The sequence below is a fragment of the Neomonachus schauinslandi genome, chromosome 15 (assembly GCF_002201575.2).
Source record: "Neomonachus schauinslandi chromosome 15, ASM220157v2, whole genome shotgun sequence".
Lineage (NCBI taxonomy): Eukaryota > Metazoa > Chordata > Mammalia > Carnivora > Phocidae > Neomonachus > Neomonachus schauinslandi.
In genome coordinates this window covers 18,001,968-18,023,413 of record NC_058417.1, presented here as the reverse complement: position 1 = coordinate 18,023,413, position 21,446 = coordinate 18,001,968, and the positions used below count along the sequence as shown (strand labels likewise).

The 21,446-nt window shown below is 38.7% G+C and overlaps 1 protein-coding gene across 1 annotated transcript in view; it reads left to right on the top strand.

The window, feature by feature from the left end:
* NLK (nemo like kinase) overlaps window positions 1-21,035 on the top strand; it is a 169,197-nt gene extending 148,162 nt beyond the window's left edge. Inside the window, exons 7-11 of the mRNA XM_021704112.2 lie at window positions 597-698; window positions 10,125-10,211; window positions 16,982-17,180; window positions 18,088-18,181; window positions 20,643-21,035. Of these exons, the coding sequence (XP_021559787.2) occupies window positions 597-698; window positions 10,125-10,211; window positions 16,982-17,180; window positions 18,088-18,181; window positions 20,643-20,697 (537 nt within the window). The 3' untranslated portion in view covers window positions 20,698-21,035. The remainder of the gene's footprint in view (window positions 1-596; window positions 699-10,124; window positions 10,212-16,981; window positions 17,181-18,087; window positions 18,182-20,642) is intronic.
* The last annotated feature ends 411 nt before the right edge of the window (window positions 21,036-21,446 follow it).

The following is a 21,446-nucleotide window of genomic DNA, read 5'->3' as shown; positions in this document are numbered from 1 at the left end:
ATTTACCAGTGTCATAGTTTTCTAAGAACCACCGTTTTGTGCTAGTGTAAGAGATTTCTAGCATAACTAGAACGAGATGTTGTGTACAGGCCCAAACATCAATAGCTTAGCTTTCATTTCAGATGTGAATATTCTCAGTATTTACTGAGTCACAGCTGCCTGATTTATGGATTAGCTCCTTGATGAGCCTGAATCCATTTGAAGCATCAGAATCCATTCATTCACTATTTGAAAAGAAGAGTCATTAGCCATGAGCAAAAGAGCAGTTCACCTCTGCAAGGGTCATAAGATACTGTCTTATCAAGACCCAGGGCAGGTACATGCAGACTCCTAAGTTACTATAGCCTTAGAATGCCCTGCTTGCCAAAATGTATTTTATTTCTGTCATATGGGTTCCTAATAAAAACATTTTCCTGGCTTTTTTAATAGTCCAAAAGTGAAAGTAGGGGCTCCTATCAGTTAATCTGGAACTTACCTTAAGAGCTTGTTTTTCCCCCCACATTTGGTCCTCATCTCTAAGGGCAGTGATTTAAGAGTAATGGAAAGTTGTTTCCATGAGCTCTTACTATCTGTCTGTATTTCATATTTCCTTGCAGCTGGATTTGATCACGGATCTTTTGGGCACACCATCGCTGGAAGCAATGAGGACGGCTTGTGAAGGCGCTAAGGCGCACATACTCAGGGGCCCTCATAAACAGGTAAATGGGAGGGCGGGGCCTGTAGTTTGTAACCACCTGGACAGGACTTCTCTTTCAACAGAATAATGACTTGAGACTTTTTAAACAAAAACATGACTTACATGTTTTATTTAGTCTTTATTTCACAGTCATAAATAAGAAAATGTTAAATATTTGTCAAACCAAATAAAATATCATTGTTCCCAATGCTGTGGGAGAAAGTAAATGCTTCTGTAGCATTGTTGCCAAGAAATGACTCCTGGCTTTTTGTCTTCTGGTCTTTGATGTGTCTGGGAAAAGTTACTGGGGTGGAGCTTTCACTTCAGTGCTGTGTATATCAAGATGTCTTTTCTAAATAGTGAGCCAAAATACCTGGTTTCTCGTTCCAACCAGGAATATGAGGCTGTTTCCATTGCACTCTTACCACTCACACAGAATCAGGCTTGAATCCTTGTAGAAAAGAAGTATGAAGAGAGACTGTTAGATTTGTACTGATCAATATTGCTTGCAACCAGACATGTCACTGCTGAGAAAGACAAGAAGATAGGTAAACCACCTGTTGGTTTAGCAGCATTTTTTAGGTGGATAGAACAGCTTACTGATGTGAAAACTGAGCAAGAGAAATAGTTTTCCTCGGAACAACAAACTGAAACAGAAAGAAGACTTGATCAGGAAGACTCGGCAACTAATTTTCATGGGCTCTGCCTTGGTTTCTTTTAAATTAGGCATTTAGATGATCTGATTGATCATTACATCTGATTGATCTGAATGACCAAATGACAGACCGAGTTTGATACTCCTCTCAAATTACCAGCCAGACATTTAGGCAAGGCCTTGTGCCTTGCCCTTGCAGTTTCTCTCTGTAATTCCAGTGTGACTCCAGAGCTCCATTTTCACAGGCATAGGGGGCAATGGGTAAAGTGTGTTCTCTTCTAAAACCAGCCTGAACTAGAAAAATAGAGATGTTGACGCTGGTATTTTAAATAACTCCCTGCCAGTTTTATCTTTCTGTTGCATTTAGTTTATAAACTGAAATAATTTGAGCCCTAACTCTCTTAGAAGAGCACACAGTAAGTCTTAACCTAGAGGAAGCTCCTATATTAATGGAAGGAACTCAAAAGATCTATTATGTTCTATTTATTGGCCATTATCAGGAATATTAAAGTAATTTATCAATAATTCATGGTAAATGTGTCCTTGGAACTAGCAAAATAATTTTCCTCTTTTACTGACCTTAGGTCAGTAAATCTTTCCTGGCTAAAGGTAGCCAGTAATGAAATGTGATTAAGATCACATACCCTGGTGCCACCCTTCCATCTCTAGAGGAATTTTAACTATTGCTAATTGTTGCCAGCTAATTAATCCTTTGTGTCAGAGCTGCTAAACTGCAGCTGAGAGAGCAAGGCTTCTTAAGGAGTTTCCCTCCTGCCTTCTAGAACAGCTCAAAAATGTAACATACTGCACCAAAGGTAACTATGCTCTCCTTTGAGCATTCCTGACAAGTGAGTCCTTTACCTATATAGAAATTTTTAAAAATCTGTTAGTCATAAAAACCTAGAACTTTGAACTAAATAAAAAAGAGTTAAGTATCATATTATTGTCTAAAACAAAGGAGGGAAGAAAGGAAAATTTAAAGTCCTATGTTTATTTAACTAGTTAAATAAGATGTTAAGCAGAATTTTTTCCTATACATTTTTACATGAATCGGCCTTTTAACAGTAATGCCTCTTAGAATTTATTTTGTTTATCATTAAGTTTAGTGATGGTCTTAAGAGAGCACCACAGTAAAAGTTAGGGATAGCCCTGGCTAGTCTTGGTATTGGAATATTTTGTTTTGTTTTGTTTTGTTTTAGATTTTATTTATTTATTTGACAGAGAGAGAGACAGCAAGAGAGGGAACACAAGCAGGGGGAGTGGGAGAGGGAGAAGCAGACTCCCCGCTGAGCAGGGAGCCCGATGCAGGGCTCGATCCCAGGGCCCTGGGATCATGACCTGAGCCGAAGGCAGGCGCTTAACGACTGAGCCACCCAGGCGCCCCTGGAATATTTTGGTTTTGAAGAAAAGACTGGTGGGGTGGAAACAAATTAGGCAACCATTTTCCCTCAAAGGCTAAGATACACTTTGCACAAAACTTTTAAAACGTCTTTTTTTTTTTTTTAAGATTTTATTTATTAATTTGAAAGAGAGAGCACAAGCAGGGAGGAAGGGCAGAAGGAGAGGGAGAAGCGACTGAGCAGGGAGCCACATACAGGGCTTGATCCCAGGGCCATGACCTGAGCTGAAGGCAGACACTTAACCAATTGAGCCACCCAGGTGCCCCATAACTTTAGAGTCTTATCTTTAGATGCTTTTAACCAGTACTAGAAATGGTTTCCTGAGACAGGTGTTCATGGTCTTTGAACAGTAACCCAGGTAGATTGGTATAGAGTAAGGTTATGCCTACCATATGTAATTGAATGTAAATAAACTTAGCATATTACTTAGTTCCAGTTTTCCCCCAGTATGGAAATTCAGGTTTTCATCTACATTTGCTAGTTGATCTTTATACTACTACTGCTCTCAAGAGAAGTTAGCAGAACCGTGAAGCTCTTTACTTAAACCATCAGTCAGACTTGACTTTTCCCCTTCCTACTCTCTACTCCTTCCCTTACCCCATGATGGATATCCTTTATGCCTCTTGTTGGCCTGTTAGCAGCTGCTTGAAGGTATCTCCATTCACATTTTACCTATTTAGAGCTGAGATCAGAAGACACATACATACCCACACACAAGTATATTGGTGTGTAGCCACTTGGATATATTTTTTTAACTTTAAAAGATAATAATTTGGTCCCAAAATCAGTATGTACACTATAGCTTGTGTAGTTCTGTACATCATGACTATTCTACAAAGGGCATCATTCTTAGCTCAACGTCCCACACCACATATATGCTCTGTTTATATTTCTTTGGTCTGTAGTGATGAAAAGTGCAGGCTGTGGTGGCAGCCTCAGGCTTACCACAGTGCACAACATGTTGACAGCGTCCCAGGAGTTGTATGCTGCAGTTTTCAGACAGACTGAATGTGAATCCAGCCTCAACTGGTAACTCACTTTGTGATCTTAGGTAAATTATTTAACCTCTGTGTGCCTCAGTTCATCGATCTATAAAATGGGAATAAAAATGGTTCCTACCTCATTAAATTGTTATGATGATAAAGAGATAATACATGCAAGGAGAGCATAGAATAGTGTCTGACATTCTAAACATGTAATAAATATTAATAAATATTACCAATTAAAGTTATCACTCTAAAATGGTAGCTAGGGCGCCTGGGTGGCTCAGTTGGTTAAGCGACTGCCTTCGGCTCAGGTCATGATCCCAGAGTCCTGGGATCGAGTCCCACATCGGGCTCCCGGCTCAGCGGGGAGCCTGCTTCTCCCTCTGACCCTCTCCTCTCTCATGCTGTTTCTCTCTCGCTCGCTCTCCAATAAATAAATAAATAAAATCTTTAAAAAAATAAAATGGTAGCTAAAGCTTGTGATGATTTTTTTATATATATAACATGATGATCAAGTGGAGTTTGTCCCAAGGATGCAAAGACTGTTCACCTAATATATTTTGACACTTTGAGAAAAATCATGATTATCTCAGTTGATGCAGAAAAGGCATTAGATAAGGTTCAGTCCTTTTTATGCATTACCATGATAGAAGTTCTTTACAAAAACCTATAGATAAATTTATAGATAAATATATGAACAAGGCAGAATGAGCTGTATTAACACATTACTAATTACGTGAGATAAAAATGCATGCACACAGAAAAAGCCTCTAACTTTTAGAAAGGACTCAGAATTCTCATTGAAGCTGCTTAGGCTATTGGAGGTCTTCACAGGGCAAGCTTTACCTTACTGTACTTACTCTAAATTACTTGATATAAGAGTTAGATGAACTATATTTGAACTCATGAGGAATACTTCTAAAATTTCAATACAAGTTTTTGAGTTTGGACTATAAAAAGAAAAACTAAGCTTTTTTTCAAGTAGTTCCCACTTAAGTAGCTACTCAAAGTTAGATGGAAATAACCATTCTTTACTACTAATAATCATTTCTAACAATAATTAGAAGTTTGCTATGTACTAGTTGCTGTCCCAACCATTTCTTGTACATTAGTTCATTAAATTCTCACAGCACTATAATGTACCATTTGCTCCTTTTTACAAACAGGAGATGAAGGATTACAGAAGTCAAATAATAAGCTTAAGGTCATAAGCCAGATCTTAAAAGTAGGTTTCTCTACTTCTAAAACTTATGTTCTTAGCCAGTATGCACTGCCTTACACATACACCTTCACAGCAGATTTTTTTATTAATTTCATTTGTACATATGCAAGTAATATGTGAGTACATGTAAAATAAAAATTTTACAGTTAGTCATCCGTAGCTACCCCCCACACACACACTGTCCCAGTCACCTCTGGATTAATTTGAGAATATCTTCCCAGACATATTTTTCTATGCATTTGTTTATATATATTTGTACATATAGAAATACATACTATCGTTTGTTGGGACTTCTTAAAAAATATAACCATACATATACAAAAGGAGAATCTAATTGCTATTTTCTTAGAGTCGCAGATTACTGTCTCAAATTAATTTTCTTGTGTGGTTGATTAATATACATATTCCCATATAGTGTACCAATCAGGACTCTTTTTGGGTGAAACTCAATTAAAACTGGCTTAAACAAAAAAGGGTTCTTACTGGCTCATAGAATTTTTTATATGAAGTTGTTGGGCTACAACTGACTCAGGCTTTGCTGGATTCAAGTAGTCAAGTGATGTTCCGAGCCAGGAATCTGACTCTTCTCTGTTTTGTTTTCCTGTTTGTTGGCTTCATTTTCAGACAGGCTTTCTTTTTCCCTGCGTGTTTGTAAAAATGGAACCAGCAGTCCAGGCCTACGTTCTACTAGCATATCAATCCTTCAGGAAAGAGCTTTCCCAAATAGATAGAAAAAGTATTTGGAAGGTCTCTGATTCAGTTATGAATATGTTTGGTTATGAGCAATAGAAAATCTTGCTTACAGTGGTTTAAAGAAATAGGGGTTCATTTTTTTCTCATATCAAGAAGTCCAGAGGTAAGCAGCCTGGAGCTGGTATAGCAACTCATCAAGGACCTAGTTTTTTTTTCTTTCTTTCTGCTCTGCCATCTGTAGAATATTGATTTCATACCCTCTTGCTTATCTCCTCCTGGCCATAAAATGGCTGTAGCTTGAAATCATATTCACATTCAAAGCAAGGAAATGGAGGAAAGAGGGAACACTAGTAGTATCTGTCTCTTTTATCAGGAAAGGATATTTTCCCAGAAGCCTGCCTAGCATATTTCTGCTTATATGTCATTGTCTAGAACTGTGTAACATGTAACCTCCCAGATGTAAGACAAGCTAAAAAAAAAATGAGTGTTTTCTGTCTTTTATAATAAAGGTAGGTAAAGGAGAAGAGGATTGGGGGGGTATGTGTTGGATTAGCCAGTCCATTGGCTGTCCCCCATTTTAGAACATGTGTCTTTCCCAGAGCCAGTCAACGTGTTCAGGGCAATACTTCGTTCAGTTGGCCAGGCCTGGGTCAGGTGCCCATCCTTGGAGTTGAGAGATTGAAATCAAGCTCAGCCACTTGATTTTTGAGTGAAGAGGGAGTGGTTCCCCAAAGGTCAAGGAATGCTGGGCAGACAAAAACACCGTTTGGTATTTTTTATTTATTGTTTCTTTCCTACAACTCAAAATCTTGGATGAATGCAATCTTAGCTGCCATGGCCCAAGTACCTTTTAAAGTAGATACTTGTTGGGGCACCTGGATGGCTCAGTCAGTTAAGCTGCCAACTCGTGATTTCAGCTCAGGTCATGATCTCAGGATCATGGAATCAAGCCCCACATCGGACTCTGCACTCAGCACAGAGTCTGCTTGAGATTCTCTCTCTCCCTCCTCCTCCCCCCCCCGCTTGCTCCATCTCTCTAAAATAAATAAATAAAATCTTTTAAAAAAAAGGAAAACAGGGGCGCCGGGTGGCTCAGTCGTTACACATCTGCCTTCAGCTCAGGTCATGATCCCAGGGTCCTGGGATCGAGCCCTGCATCGGGCTCCCTGCTCAGGGAGTCTGCTTCTCCTTCTCCCACTCCCCCTGCTTTTGTTCCGTCTCTTGCTGTGTCTCTCTCTGTCAAATAAATAAATAAATAATCTTTAAAAAAAGATTAAAAATTTTAAAAATTTAAAAAAGGAAAACAAAGTAGATACTTACTGAGGCACTGACCTTTTGGTAGGATTGAAAAGTCTATTATCGGCCCTTAGTCCTTCTGTTCATCTCTTATAAGGTTTAGATTTTCCTTTTTCCTCAAATTGTTCCAACTAATTGCAACAGAAATACATGTAATATTTTTGCTAAAGTGAAAATAGTTCTGTCTCCTGGCAGGAACCATATCTTACATTTAATAGATTATGTTAGAGAGTTCATTCAATTCAAACTGTTCTTCAGGTCGGGATTTCTTGTATATAACCCCAGAGCGCTCACTATATAGTGCACTGCACACTGTGCATACTTAATTAGCATTGCTGACTGATGATCACAGCTTTTTTGCCGCTAGCTGAAAACTTACAGGACAGGACTCACACAGCCAGGCCAGCCTAGCCAACTCTATTGTGGTGACCAGCACTCTGCACTTGGCTTATGATGATTGTGACATATCATTTAGGGCCCCTCACCCAGGCCCAGAAGCTCATCCTTGCTTCATTTCTCCGGCAGTTAATCATAGTCGTTAATGGAGTACTCTTTATAACCCTTCCTGTCCTTGTGATTCAGCACTGGCACCCACTCACTTCTACATTGCTAAGTGGCTTATAAACTTGCAGAACAAACAGAAAATGGACCGATGTGTCTTAAGGGGGAAAAAGTAATGGGTGTGAATGTTGGGGGAATTGACAAAAACTTTTTCCAAATGAAATATTTAGGGCATATTTCTAAGCATTCTGTTTTTTCTTTTATTCAGATTGATTCGCTTGCACTTGATGAGAAATATAAACTTCTTATTTAGTTCTGATACTTTGTGCCCAACTGGTTTCAACCAAAATGGCTGGTGAATTAGAGGGGAAGAAAATGGAATTAGACATTTGGCATCTCTAGTATTGTATCTTTCCTGTGGAGCCAGTGCTAGGAACTAACTTATTAGTGGTTATCTTTCTGGAGAAGTGTTGGCAGAACCGAACTGACTTCTTTTTCTCTGTGCCCCTTCTTTTTTTTTTTTTTTAAGATTTTTTAAATTTATTTATTTGACAGAGACACAGTGAGAGAGGGAACACAAGCAGGGGGAGTGGAGAGGGAGAAGCAGGCTTCCCACGGAGCAGGGAGCCTGATGTGGGGCTCGATCCCAGGACCCTGGGATCATGACCTGAGCTGAAGGCAGACGCTTAACCGACTGAGCCACCCAGGCACCCCTGTGCCCCTTCTTAACGTGCAACACAGAAACGCAGAAAAGGAGAAAATATAAGATGACTGGCAGTTCCAGGCTGTGGTGAAACTTAGCTTTATTATTAGTGTGTTTGTTAGGGTGTCATTCTATAAAGAAAGATAAGATGGGAGAGGGTGTAAAATTTCACGTTGCCTTAACATCCACTCATTTGAATTTCACAAGCTCCTCACGTATCCAGTTGTCCTCATGTCTTAACAAATTTTGCCTTCTAATTCGTCCTCTATTCTCCATCCTCTAGAACTGTTTGTTCATATGTTTTCCTTGCCCATCCAAGACCCGATATTCATCTTTGTTGCTCCAACACCTAGCCCAGACCCTGGCATTTGGTGGATGGTTGATGATGAGCAGTGCTTTGGGTCGGTAGGCTGGTCTGTGCCAGTACAGTCTAATAGATGAGAAAGCTGAGGTTCTAGTCATTTACCTGACTCTAGTGATGGCAAAGTTAGAATTGGAACCCCTGTTCAGTACTCATCCCAATGTTCTTGTCCCTAAGCTATAACACACCTCCACCACAAAAATAGGATTAAGGCTGGATTCACTTAGAAAGTAGAAAAGAGGGTTTCCTGGCTGGCTCAGTCAGTGGAACATGCGACTCTTGACTTCCGTTTGTGGGCTTGAGCCCCATCGTGGTGTAGAGATTACTAAAAAATAAAATCTTAAAAATTATTTTTAAAAAAAGTGGAAAGGAAAGAATTGCTTATGGTGAGATATTTTGGTCAGTAAGAATTGGCTGGAATTTGGCTGCCAACCTGCATAAGCCATTGAAAAAGACCAGCTATTTGCAGTCAAACCAAGAATCAGAATCTTTTTTTTTTTTTAAGATTTTATTTATTTATTTGACAGAGAGAGGGAACACAAGCAGGGGGAGTGGGAGAGGGAGAAGCAGGCTTCCCTCGGAGCAGGGAGCCCAGTGCGGGGCTCGATCCCAGGACCCTGGGATCATGACCAGAGCTGAAGGCAGATGCTTAATGACTGAGCCATCCAGGTGCCCCAAGAATCAGAATCTTTAAAAAATATCAAATTACTTCATTTTACACAATAAAGAAATTCTTAGGGAAAATAGGTAAATTAAGTTGTAAATTAAGACCTCTTCTCCACACTCTCCACACGCCACTCCTTGACTAATACAGATAATTTCAGGGCTACCATAGACTTACATATTTTTAACAAGAAATAACTTCTGTATCTGCAAACAAATATTTTAGTGCCAATTGTGAATGGGTTCTATGCACATAATGCTTTTTAGCTGTCATAATCCTATCGAGTTTCATACAATTTTAGAACTCAAGTGAACTTCAAAGATCATTTAGCCCAACCACCTCCTTCTGTGCTTAAGGATACTGGGATTCTGACATGTTGATTCATCTAATCAGTTAGTGAATTAGAGCCCTCATCTCATCTTATCTCTGTTTGTCCTTGATCCTACAGAAAACTTCTATAAGGTGAATAATTCTTTCCTGATGATTCTGAGACACCTTGCTGCTATTCTTATTGGGTTTTACTATGTGGCTTTGTTGGAAGCAGGCAGACCTGTAAGACAGAGTTCACATACTTCCTTTGCACAGTTTCCGTGCTTGACTTTGCATGTGCCTATGGTTTTAAATATTTTTGCCTTCCACTTCCAGGCATGTTTGGTCTTCCCTTCTTGCCTGAAGGGAAGGTATAAGGTATAAGGCTAAAAGCAGTACCATATTTACAGGATTAGCTTTCATTTTTTGTAGACTCCTTTGTGAGCTAACCTATAATAGGTAATCCTGAAATATAAAATATTCTACTAGAAGTCAGTGACAGTTGCTGCTTGTGAAGATAGGTTAATGAGGGGAATACCCATTCCCTTTGAAGTTAGATGTATGTGCACACATCTTAGCTGGATACTTGTAGTAAATTGGCTGTATTCCATATCTATATACACAAGACTCACATATTTTAATTCTTTATTTTTTACAGCCATCTCTTCCTGTACTTTATACCCTGTCTAGCCAGGCTACACATGAAGCTGTTCATCTCCTTTGCAGGATGTTGGTCTTTGATCCAGTAAGTAGTGTTTATTTTTATATTGTTTTAATGAATTAAAAATACATGTGTTCTCAGAAAAACATCCTGGCTTTAAATAGCTGAGCAATGTAAAGAATGACTTTTCAAAAATAAACTTCAGTCCCGTTTCATGTGTATCATCATGCTCGCTCATTGCACAGAAGTTTGATTATTAACACATAAACATCTAGATGAAGAGAAATAGGGAACTATACCATCTTTATTTCTCTCAGGATTTGAAAAAAGAGTTTGACACCAAGGTAAATCAGGAGAAAAGAATTTTAACATTCTTGGGAAAAAATCTGCCCATTACATTGCATAAGGAACTGTTTACTCATTTGGTGGTTGAGATGGTAGCCTTATCAAATGCCATTTCTAGGCTTGACTCTTCTGAGACAAAGTTCAGGTCTTCATTTATCTGTTCATCCAAAGACTATTTATTATTCATCTCTGTACTGGTAACTATTGCCAAAGAAGACTCAAAAATGAAAACATTTAGAAAAGAACATCTTACTTGACGAGAGTACAAGGAAGTCCTCAAGTACAAAACACAACAGGTATTTAAAGGGGAAAAAAGCCACAGAAGTACCATTTATGAAGTTTACATTGGTATGTTCATAATGAGAAAACAGCTACATCTCAGGGGACAGAGTGAATTTTTTGTTCATTTGGTGTTTATTTTTTGGTTTCCATTTGTTTGCTTCAACATGTGAGGTGTGCCTCATGATATGGGAAGCAAAACAGAGTGGCGCTTCTTGTTTCCATACCCTCCTTGTGGTCAAGCTCCTACCATTAAGGACTGTTTCAACTACATAACTTGCTCAGTGAGCTAGTGATTTAGTGTCATTAGTTTGATTTTTTTGTTTTATTTGGCAAGTTTATCTACATAGCTAAACTATGTATACAACAGGAGATGTTCGTACATAAAGACCTTTTACATATTTTTAATATATCTTTTGTGGTTAACAAAATTAGAACCACATGAACTTCAGGCTTCAGAGGTCATTTCTGTCTGCCTCTAGAGAATATTATAAAGGCCCTGAGGTTAAATTTTACTTTTATGTGTCAGAAATATGTTACTCTCTTTATTCTGTTAAGATTAGGGAAGAAGAACCATGTGATTCACCTGTACCAACTTTTACTTGCAATACTTAGAGCTATAAGGTGTCCTATTTCTCTGAGATCCCATGATTATTAATGATCCTGACCTGCCAGGAGTTCATAATCTTTACAACCCTAAGGCTGGAATTCCTAAGCCATAGAGTGGATACCAAGCATGAGAGGCTTTTTAGACATCAGTTCTACACATGAAATGTCCTTTTTCCTTAAGAGTGGGGTTGTCACACCTAATTAAAATGAAACTTTTGGTGTGCTCATAGTTATACATTAGATTTATCTATAAGAAGGAGGTAAGATTTATCTGGTTCAAAAAAAAATAGAGGATAGATTCTTATTGGACCTATGCAAATAACTACATGGTCATTTAAAAAAAAGAATTCCATTAAGGCACCCCATGTAATATTTACCCATTTTTATCATTGTCTTATAGGACAAGGCCAACCAATATATATTGTTATTTATTTACAGAATCATTTTAAATTGGCCTGATGCTTTTTTAGTTTCTGACTGATATTAAGGATTCTTTTCTTTCCAATTCTGAGGGTTCAATTAGAAATAGATACCATTTTTAAAGAGTGTTTCATTCTGATTTAACCTGTTAAATTGAAGGCTAGCGATACATTAAGAAGAAAGAAATGAGGTTTTTTAAAAATATCCATTAAAAATAGAACATTAACCATAATTAAATCAGTTAGTCTGAGTTAATTTAGTTCAGTTAGTCTGAGATAATTATTTAATTACTTTATTGATCTTGGGTTAAGCAGTCTCCTGCCACATGTCTGCTCCTGGACTGACACATTCCTGGAAATCCTGGCTCAGTTACTTGGTTTAGTCTAGATGATGGTTGTCTGTGCTGGTAATATCAGCTATACCCGTAAGTTTGTATCCTGAATTCAGTAGTTGGGAGTACCTGGTGTAACAGTCCTTTACTGAGGTTCTTGTGACGTTTCTCACGGAAAATTTAATTCCTTAGCTTGTAGTAGAAGCCTTTAGGCAAATATAAGGAGAAAGCAGAAACCACTAGAGGATAAGTTTAAAGGGCTCTGGTTCTTCTATTGTAACACTATCAATAGTATTAGAAAGGATGGGATGTAATAAATAATCAGTTTATAAAGGTGTAATTAACTATTAACTCAAATAGTGAAGGCATTAAACAAACCTCCAGAGACTTTAATTTATCTAAATGCAGTGAATAGTTACAAGCAATATATTTTTAAAGCACAACAATAATTATGAGGAAGTTAGACAAAATTATTCACTTTTTTCCTCTTGCCAAACATATATCTATTATTTTGCATATACATCTTCCTATCATCACATATTCTTTTATACTCTTTACAAAAATACATATTACTTTACCCAAAGATATTTGCATATCTTTTTTAACTGTTTATTGATGGCTCCTCTATAATGTATTAATGAAGAGCCTTTGTATATTAAAATTATGTTGTCCAGGTATCCAAAGACTGTTTATTAACTCAAATTAATTATTACCAAGGTTTTAATGTTTAACTAACAATCAGATTAAAATTTAAGTTGACAAATTAAGTCCTTATAATTGTAGCATTCTAAAACTGATTTATTTTTAGAAACACATTACCTATTATCATTCATCTAACGTAGTTGAACACATAATTTTGTAATTCTGTAATCTTACACAAAGGGATATTAGTTTATCTGACCAGCAAAATCAGTAGAAAAAAAACTAAATTCAAAATGATTAGGCTTTTTGTGGGAAAACAAACCCAAAACTTATAGAATATTGTGGTGGCAATAAAATAAAAAAAAATAAAATAAAAATAAAAATAATAAAAAAAAATAAATAAAAAATAAAAAATAAAAAATAAAATAAAATAAAAATAAAAAAAAAAAGAAAGAAAACAGAGATATTTTTAAATTTTTATAACTATTAACTCAAGCTGATTTGTCCAGAGTCACCTTGCATAGTAATATCACATGACCTCTTTATCTTATGCAATTATATACCAGATATTAAAACTTTTAAATTAAGAGAAATATTTTGCTTTTTACTCTGTAACCTACTAACCAAGAGTATTATTTTAATTCGTGGTTAAAGCTTTATTTAATCTTTGAGTTACAGCTTTTTTTTTTTAAGATTTTATTTATTTATTTATTTGAGAGAGACAGAGACAGAAAGAGAGCAGGGGGAGGAGCAGAGGAAGAAGGACAAGCAGACTCCACACTGAGTGCAGAGCCTGATGCAGGGCTCAATCCCAGGACCCTGAGATCATGACCCAAGCCGAAATCAAGAGTCAGATGCTTAACTGACTGAGCCACCCAGGCGCCCCTATGAGTTACAACTTTAGCAAGAAAAAATTTCTAAATAGCCAACATATTTAATACTTAAGGAAGAATAATGTTTTAAAAATCTTTTCAGGGGCGACTGGGTGGCTCAGTCGTTAAGTGTCTGCCTTTGGCTCAGGTCATGATCCCAGGGTCCTGGGATTGAGCCCCGCATCAGGCTCCCTGCTCAGCGGGAAGCCTGCTTCTCCCTCTCCCACTCCGCCTGCTTGTGTTCCCTCTCTTGCAGTCTCTGTCAAATAAATAAATAAAATCTTTAAAAAAAAAAAATCTTTTCATTTCTTTGTAAAATGTCTTTAATGTGTTGATTGGTTCTAAAAGCCAGTTAGAACAGAAGTTTGCTCCATTTGCTTTTTAAGAGATCTCATAACATGATATATTAACTCCCTTCAGGAGTATACAAAGTACATCAATGTGTTTGCTTAGAAATATTTTTTATTTGTAAAATGGAAAGTTTTATCAGTTCTTCAAAACTAAAAGAGCCAACTCTGATAAAGCAACAAAATCCAAGAAACAAGTATCCACATCTATTATAAATGTTGATCAGTTAAACAAGGTATGTACAATATGTAATTAAGAATATATATGACCTGGGGCACCTGGGTGGCTCAGTCAGTTGCATGTCTGACTCTTGGTTTCGGCTCAGGTCCTGGGATCGAGCCCAGTGTTGGGCTCCCCCGCTCAGGCAGGGAGTCTGCTTCTCCCTCTCTCTCTCTGCCCCTCTCCCAACTTGCACTCACACGTGCGTGCATTCTGGCTCTCTCAAATAAATAAATAAATCTTAAAACATATATATATATACACACACACACATATATGTGCATATGTATATATATATAGAACATAATTAAGCACCACTAGGTCCTTCCAAAGAACATTATTGAAAATCTGAGTAATTTTGTGATCTCTTTCTCAATTTAGTAAGGCAGTTTTTCTTTTCAGTGTTCATACCCATTACAAAATGACAGTCTTCTTTCTTTAGCCTTGTTTCAGAAGTTCTAAAGAGACATTAATTTGTTTAGAAAAATGAAAGTTGATCATTGATTGCCTGCTAGGGATTTGATTTACTTTTTGTTCAAAGGCTTCTCTTAGGTAAGGTACTTTAGAGGACCCCATGTTGGTGCACACAGAATGAATAAACACAGAGCTTGCTATCAGTAGTTGGGATAACACCAAAATCTTTCCACCCTGCATTCTGGAATTTTAGGAAATATCAGAACCCACAGACAAAAAAACTAACAGGAAAACCAGGTTCTGAGAGAGACCCAATTTCTCACATCTGCCACCTGACAGAAATGACTTAACGGTCAGATGATAAACTTAAACTCCAGATTCAACCACTGCTGCCACCAGTGTGTGCACGATTGGCCATGCTCAATCAGAAGCAGAAGTAGATTTGTCCAATACCCAGCTGTAGTGTGCAAAAGCCAAGGAGCTCTGTCCCTCACATGAGACCGGCCGGAGGCACTGAGGACTCCAAGGGGCCCAGTCCCAGGCAAAATGTACTGTCAGCCAGCTTGTTTCCTTTGGTTCTGATAGTAGACCTTTATCCCAGTGGAACCTCCAGGAATAGCTGGACCCATTTAGAAAAAAAAGAAGAAGCTTACTTCTAAGAGTGCCAGCGAGTCAGGCTTCAGAAGGGTTGGATCACCAGATATACCATATGATAGGTAGTGAAAGAAACAAAACCGAGGTTGTCAAGTTTACAGTCATCTGTTCATGGTGGATAAACAGCAGCTTTCTTTTGTGATTATCATATCCTGAAAAGTCATGACATGCCTTTTAACATCAGCATAGCAAAAAATTAGATAAAAGTGGTTTTTTTGTTTTGTTTTGTTTAAAGATTTTTTATTTTTTATTAGAAAGAGAGAGCACAAGCAGGGGAAGCGGCAGGCAGAGGGAGAGGGAGAAGCAGACTCCCCGCTGAGCAGGGAGCCTGATGTGGGGCTCGATCCCAGGACACCGGGATCATGACCTGAGCCGAAGGCAGACGCTTAACCATCTGAGCCACCCAGGCGCCCCGAGATAAAAGTGTTTTTAGGGAAACCAGGTTTATGGGAAATATTTAACATTTTGTTATTTGGGGGACTAGAACCAGTCAGGATGATCCAGTTATTTTTGGTTTGAGTACCAAATGGTTTTGTTTTTAATTGTGTTATGTGAAGTGCTTGATTATACTGGAAAAGGGGCAGAGTGTCCATTCTTGTTCTACTTGTACTGAGTCCATCCTTAAATACTTTAAAATGTACTTACATGTCCACTAAGCTAAAAAGAGGAGATTTTTTTTTTTTAAGATTTTATTTATTTATTTGGCAGAGAGAGACACAGTGAGAGAGGGAACACAAGCAGGGGGAGGGGGAAAGGGAGAAGCAGGCTTCCCGCCGAGCAGGGAGCCCTATGTGGGGCTCGATCCCAGGACCCTGGGATCATGACCTGAGCCTAAGGCAGACGCTTAATGACTGAGCCACCCAGGCGCCCCGAGCAGATTTTTTTTAATGGAGAAATGAGTTTATGATTTATGTAAACCTGACACTACTACATTAAGTATTCTGATCTGAAGTGCTAGAAAACCACAGGCCACCGATATTCGGATGGTGCTGGCTGTCAAAACATGGCATTCAGACCTTATCTGCTGCCTAACCCGAGCAGTTACCCATAGGCTTTTGCCCTAAGTTCAGTTGCCATTCTAAGAGAATAAAAGTTTGTAAAATTGCCACTGTGGTCACATCTCTACCAAATGCTGAAACATATTTAGAAAATATAACTGTTATTTAAAATGTAAACTTACCCCTCCAAAGCATTGCATATTTAAATGTCATGGTATTTGCCATTTTTTGACCATGCATATATCTATTTCAAGGTAGGAACTCTTCAGGATCTTAGCAGAGTCACGTCTAAGTGCTTTCTGGTGGTGTCAGGTGGTTGGTTGTCCTACGTTATATACTCCCTCTGCTGCTGCATTACCTGCCTCTACATTCAGACATTCCTCTTTTTTTTTTTTTTTTAAGATTTTATTTATTTGTGAGAGAGAGAATGAGAGACAGAGAACATGAGAGGGAGGAGGGTCAGAGGGAGAAGCAGACTCCCTGCTGAGCAGGGAGCCTGATGTGGGACTCGATCCCGGGACTCCAGGATCATGACCTGAGCCAAAGGCAGTTGCTTAACCAACTGAGCCACCCAGGCGCCCCCAGACATTCCTCTTTATACAAGATACACTACAGACTAAGGATAAGCTGTGAAAAGCAGTTACTGTGTCTTATGAAAGATCCTTTGTGGACAGTCATGTTTATCTGTGGTGTTGATGTGCTGGTCTCTAAATTTGATTTCAGTCCAAAAGAATATCCGCTAAGGATGCCTTAGCCCACCCCTACCTAGATGAAGGGCGACTACGATATCACACGTGTATGTGTAAATGTTGCTTTTCCACCTCTACTGGAAGAGTTTATACCAGTGACTTTGAGCCCATCACCAATCCCAAATTTGATGACACTTTTGAGAAGAATCTCAGTTCTGTTCGACAGGTTAAAGGTGAGTATCTTTTTTGGCCCTCGGCCAGGCAGGATGAATAATAACATTTTCCATTATGTGGCTGTGAAAAGCTGAATCTAGATGGTGACCAAAGTTCCTCCATATGTTTATTTTACAACCTTGCATATAGCTTTTTGTCCAGGGCATATATGCCAAGAAAGCTATGTGTGTTATAAAAACACTGATTTAATATTGCATCCAGTGGAAGGTCAGGCTGACTTATTTAGTGAGTGTGACTCAAAGTAGATAATATGTATTCACTCAGTGTGATTTCACTGAATGAAACATACTGGATTTTTTTATATATAAACATGCAAATTATACAAAGGACATAAACACCCACTGAGGGAATCATTCCTTGAATGGTCACAAGAGAGGGGAATTTCTGATAGTCTACTCATAAAATTCCCTGACACCATCTCCTATTGGGGTGGGGATGGAGGTTAACGACATCCAAAATTCTGAATGATTTTAGACATTTTAGGATGTTTTAGAGGAGTAGTCCCTGAGGTAAAAGCCAAAACTATGTGCCTAAACAACTGCAGGGTTTTTTTCAGTGATTTTCAAAAGAGCAATAATTACCAGCAACCTAGAAGATTCATTCATAATGCCAACTCTGTGGAATCACCCTCAAATTTATAGACCATTTTACTCCTCCCACGGATGGAGTTTCAAACCCGTATAACACCACTTGGTCAGCGGGGTATGGAGGTTGCCTGTGTTTAGCAGCCACTGTCATTTTGGTTTCAGGAAAGTTCCACTGGGTCCTGCCTGATACATGATCTGTGTGTTTGATCTAACTGAACTAGTAGGAAATGCTGTTCAGATGCTGGCCAGTTAGCTGAGAATCCGCTGTTCCCAGGCCTGCAGATTGGCATGGATTGTATGATGTTTGTTTTCTCCACAGAAATTATTCACCAGTTCATTTTGGAACAGCAGAAAGGAAACAGAGTGCCTCTCTGCATCAACCCGCAGTCTGCTGCTTTTAAGAGCTTTATTAGGTAACTATATATATGTAATTCTTACTTTCTTGTTATTAAAAGGTTGCCATTGTGATTTAGTTATTTAGCATATTTCTGTTTTTATTTAGATTAGATAATATAGACAAAAAGAAGGTTTCCTCTACGAGTTTTGGCTTTAGTCAAAAGCAAATTAAAAATGTAAGCATTTGGGCACCTGGGTGGCTCCGTTGGTTAAGCGACTGCCTTCGGCTCAGGTCATGATCCTGGAGTCCCGGGATCGAGTCCCACATCAGGCTCCCTGCTCAGCAGGGAGTCTGCTTCTCCCTCTGACCCTCCTCCCTCTCATGCTCTCTGTCCCTCATTCTCTCTCTCGCAAATAAATAAAATCTTAAAAAAAAAAATGTAAGCATTTGTTTTTACACTGACGCCACTTCACGGTGGTTGACTGGGGATGGTGCTTTGGCAGTTGTGTTCGCAGATGACCACTGTACTGCCTGATCGAGCACATGCTAGGGACCTTCCCGCAGCAGCAGCGTGGCGGCCGCTGCCCTCGACGTAGACATGGTTATCTTGGCTCCCACTACCATCCCCACCACCTTAATAATAACTGCAAGCAGGGTGATTTTATAGGTATAGTGCTGGTGTATCCTGTCTAGAGTTTTGTTGAAAGAGCTTCATAGCTGCTTTGGAACCCGACAAGCCTCGTTCTCTTTGTCTCTCTCTCTCTGTCCTTTCCTTCTCAGTGTCTTTTTCCCTAATCCTTGCATCAATTAAGGTCCAGCCAGGTGAAAGAAACCACACCCAGTAATGTGGACAGGAAAAATTTAATAGTGAGAAGCATTAACTAGGAAAAGATGGTTAACTCTAAAAGGTGCATAAGAAGATTCTGGACGGTCCCAAAGTAGCCAGTGCAGAAAGCAGGTACTCCCTCCAGACTAAGGAAGAGTGAACAAGGAAGAAATTAAAATTTGGAGGAGGGCCCACCACCCAAGGCTTATAAAATTTGGACCTCTTTGTAGAGGATATGACTGCCACAAGAACACACACAGCTTGAGGGTGGTGAAGAAACTTTGCAAAAGGTGTGGGCAGAACTGGTCCAGAGACACCTGCTGGGTTCCAGAGAAACTTGCCAGAAAGTTTGGGTAGAACAAAACTGGGCCTTCCATGTCAAAAAAACCACACCAGAAGCAGGAAGAGAAACTGCTTCCTGATGCTGTGGCCTTGCAGTGTCCTTCCAGCATAAGCTGGGTGGCAAAGAATAACTGAGTAAGGTCTGGCTCCAGTATCACAAAGCAGGACAGAGAAGGGTGGATTTAGATCTGAGAGACCACAGTCTTCCTCCTTTCTTCCCCACCTGCCTTTCTGCCTCTCCCTTTCCCCTTTCCTCCTTGCTTCCCTTTTAATTGGCCTTGACCTGGTGTTGAAGTTGATTACATTTATTAAAGCAAAGTCAAGAATTTTTGTTTAGGGGCGCCTGGGTGGCTCAGTCATTAAGCATCTGCCTTCGGCTCAGGTCATGATCCCAGGATCCTGGGGAGCCTGCTTCTTCCTCTCCCACTCCCCCCTGCTTGTGTTCCCTCTCTTGCTGTGTCTCTCTCTGTCAAATAAATAAATAAAATCTTAAAAAAAGAAAAATTTTTTTAAAGAATTTTTGTTTAGAATTTTTTAAATCAGGGGTGACTTTCATTTCTTCCATGTATTTTTCTGTGGAAAGAAGGAATTAGGTTGCATTTTTACTTTTCTGTGGTTTAAAATTAATTTATTATTTTCCCCTAAGAATCAGTGACCCAGTCAGTCATGTGTTTTAATACCTTTCAGGTGCAGGTTATTCATTATCCCAAAGCAAAGTGGTTATACACACACCCTCAAGTTTATAATCTAGTTAGCAAAATTAGACAGATATGTGAAATAACTGAGAAAAACGATCTGTGGATAACAAATGCCAAATGATTATCCATTACTACTGAACTCATATTGATAAAAGAGTGCTTATAAGGCTCATTCACACAGGTTCCCACTTAAAGTCACTGTATTTTGAGAGGCTATTTTTAAGTGGATAATTCTACATCCCTTAAGGTTATTTTCCTGGTTGATTATAGACATTATTTTTTATAATACCTACCACTTACTTTATATTACAAAGTAGACATGGTGGAAGACACTTTACCTACATTATCTCGTGTATTCATCACAATGTCCTATGAGGTGGTTGGCAGGCATCATCCCTTTCCAAAAGAGGAAAGATGAGGGGATTTGCTCGGCATCCCACGGCGAGTAAATGATTTGTCGTCTTCAAGCCCATCACTGTTGCCTCACTTATAGATACAGATTCTTGAATGAACAATTTGGAACAAATGTAGCTTTAGAGAAGTTAAATAAAAATCCAGAAATGGACTTTATAATTTTTTTAAAGGAAGAGAGGAAAACATGCAGCATTGACTCGCCCTCTTGCCCTTTGTGGTGTCACAGCTGGTTTCACCGTGTCTCTGTTTTTTTCCAGTTCCACTGTTGCCCAGCCATCTGAGATGCCCCCATCTCCTCTGGTGTGGGAGTGACGGTGGACGATATTGTACTACTGAAGATGTAATGTAGCTTTCCACTGGAGTCTGGGATTTGCAATTCTGGAGGTTAATCATGCTTGTACTGTAATTTTACTAATGAAGTTTTAAATTAACAACCACTACTTGTATGATATGAATAATATTTAGAAATGTTACTAGACTTTTAATCTTGTAAAGTGGTTGTGCTTTTAGAAGAAAAATATTTTACCCAGAGTTGCACATGTTTTATGAATTTAGTGCAGCTGTTATGGCTCACCTCAGAACAAAAAAGAATTGAACCAAATCGGGATTTGGGGGTTTTGTGTTTTTGTTTTGTTTTCTTTTTCTTTTTTTAAAATGAAGTGAGATTGTTCACACACACACACACACACACACACACACACGGACAGTCGTACATTTTGATATTTGAGCCATTCCTGAAAATTTGGGGTTTTCTAAAACAAAAGAATCTAGAAACCTTGCCTGCGACCAATCATGGAGCCACATGAGGGGATCGTGGCTGCACCTGGGGGGTGGGGGTGGGGCATGCCACCTAATGATCAAGCCCTATAATTAGCTTCTCATTAGAGCTGTGACGGTGATGTGTGCTGTCTAAAATCCAATGTTGTGGGTAGAGAGAATGAGTTTGTGACTAGGAGAGACTAAACTTCTGTTTTCCTTACCCAGTATAAATATATATATATATATTTAATCTATTTTTATTAGAAGTTTTTCTGCTCTTTCTTACATAAAAGAACCCCCCA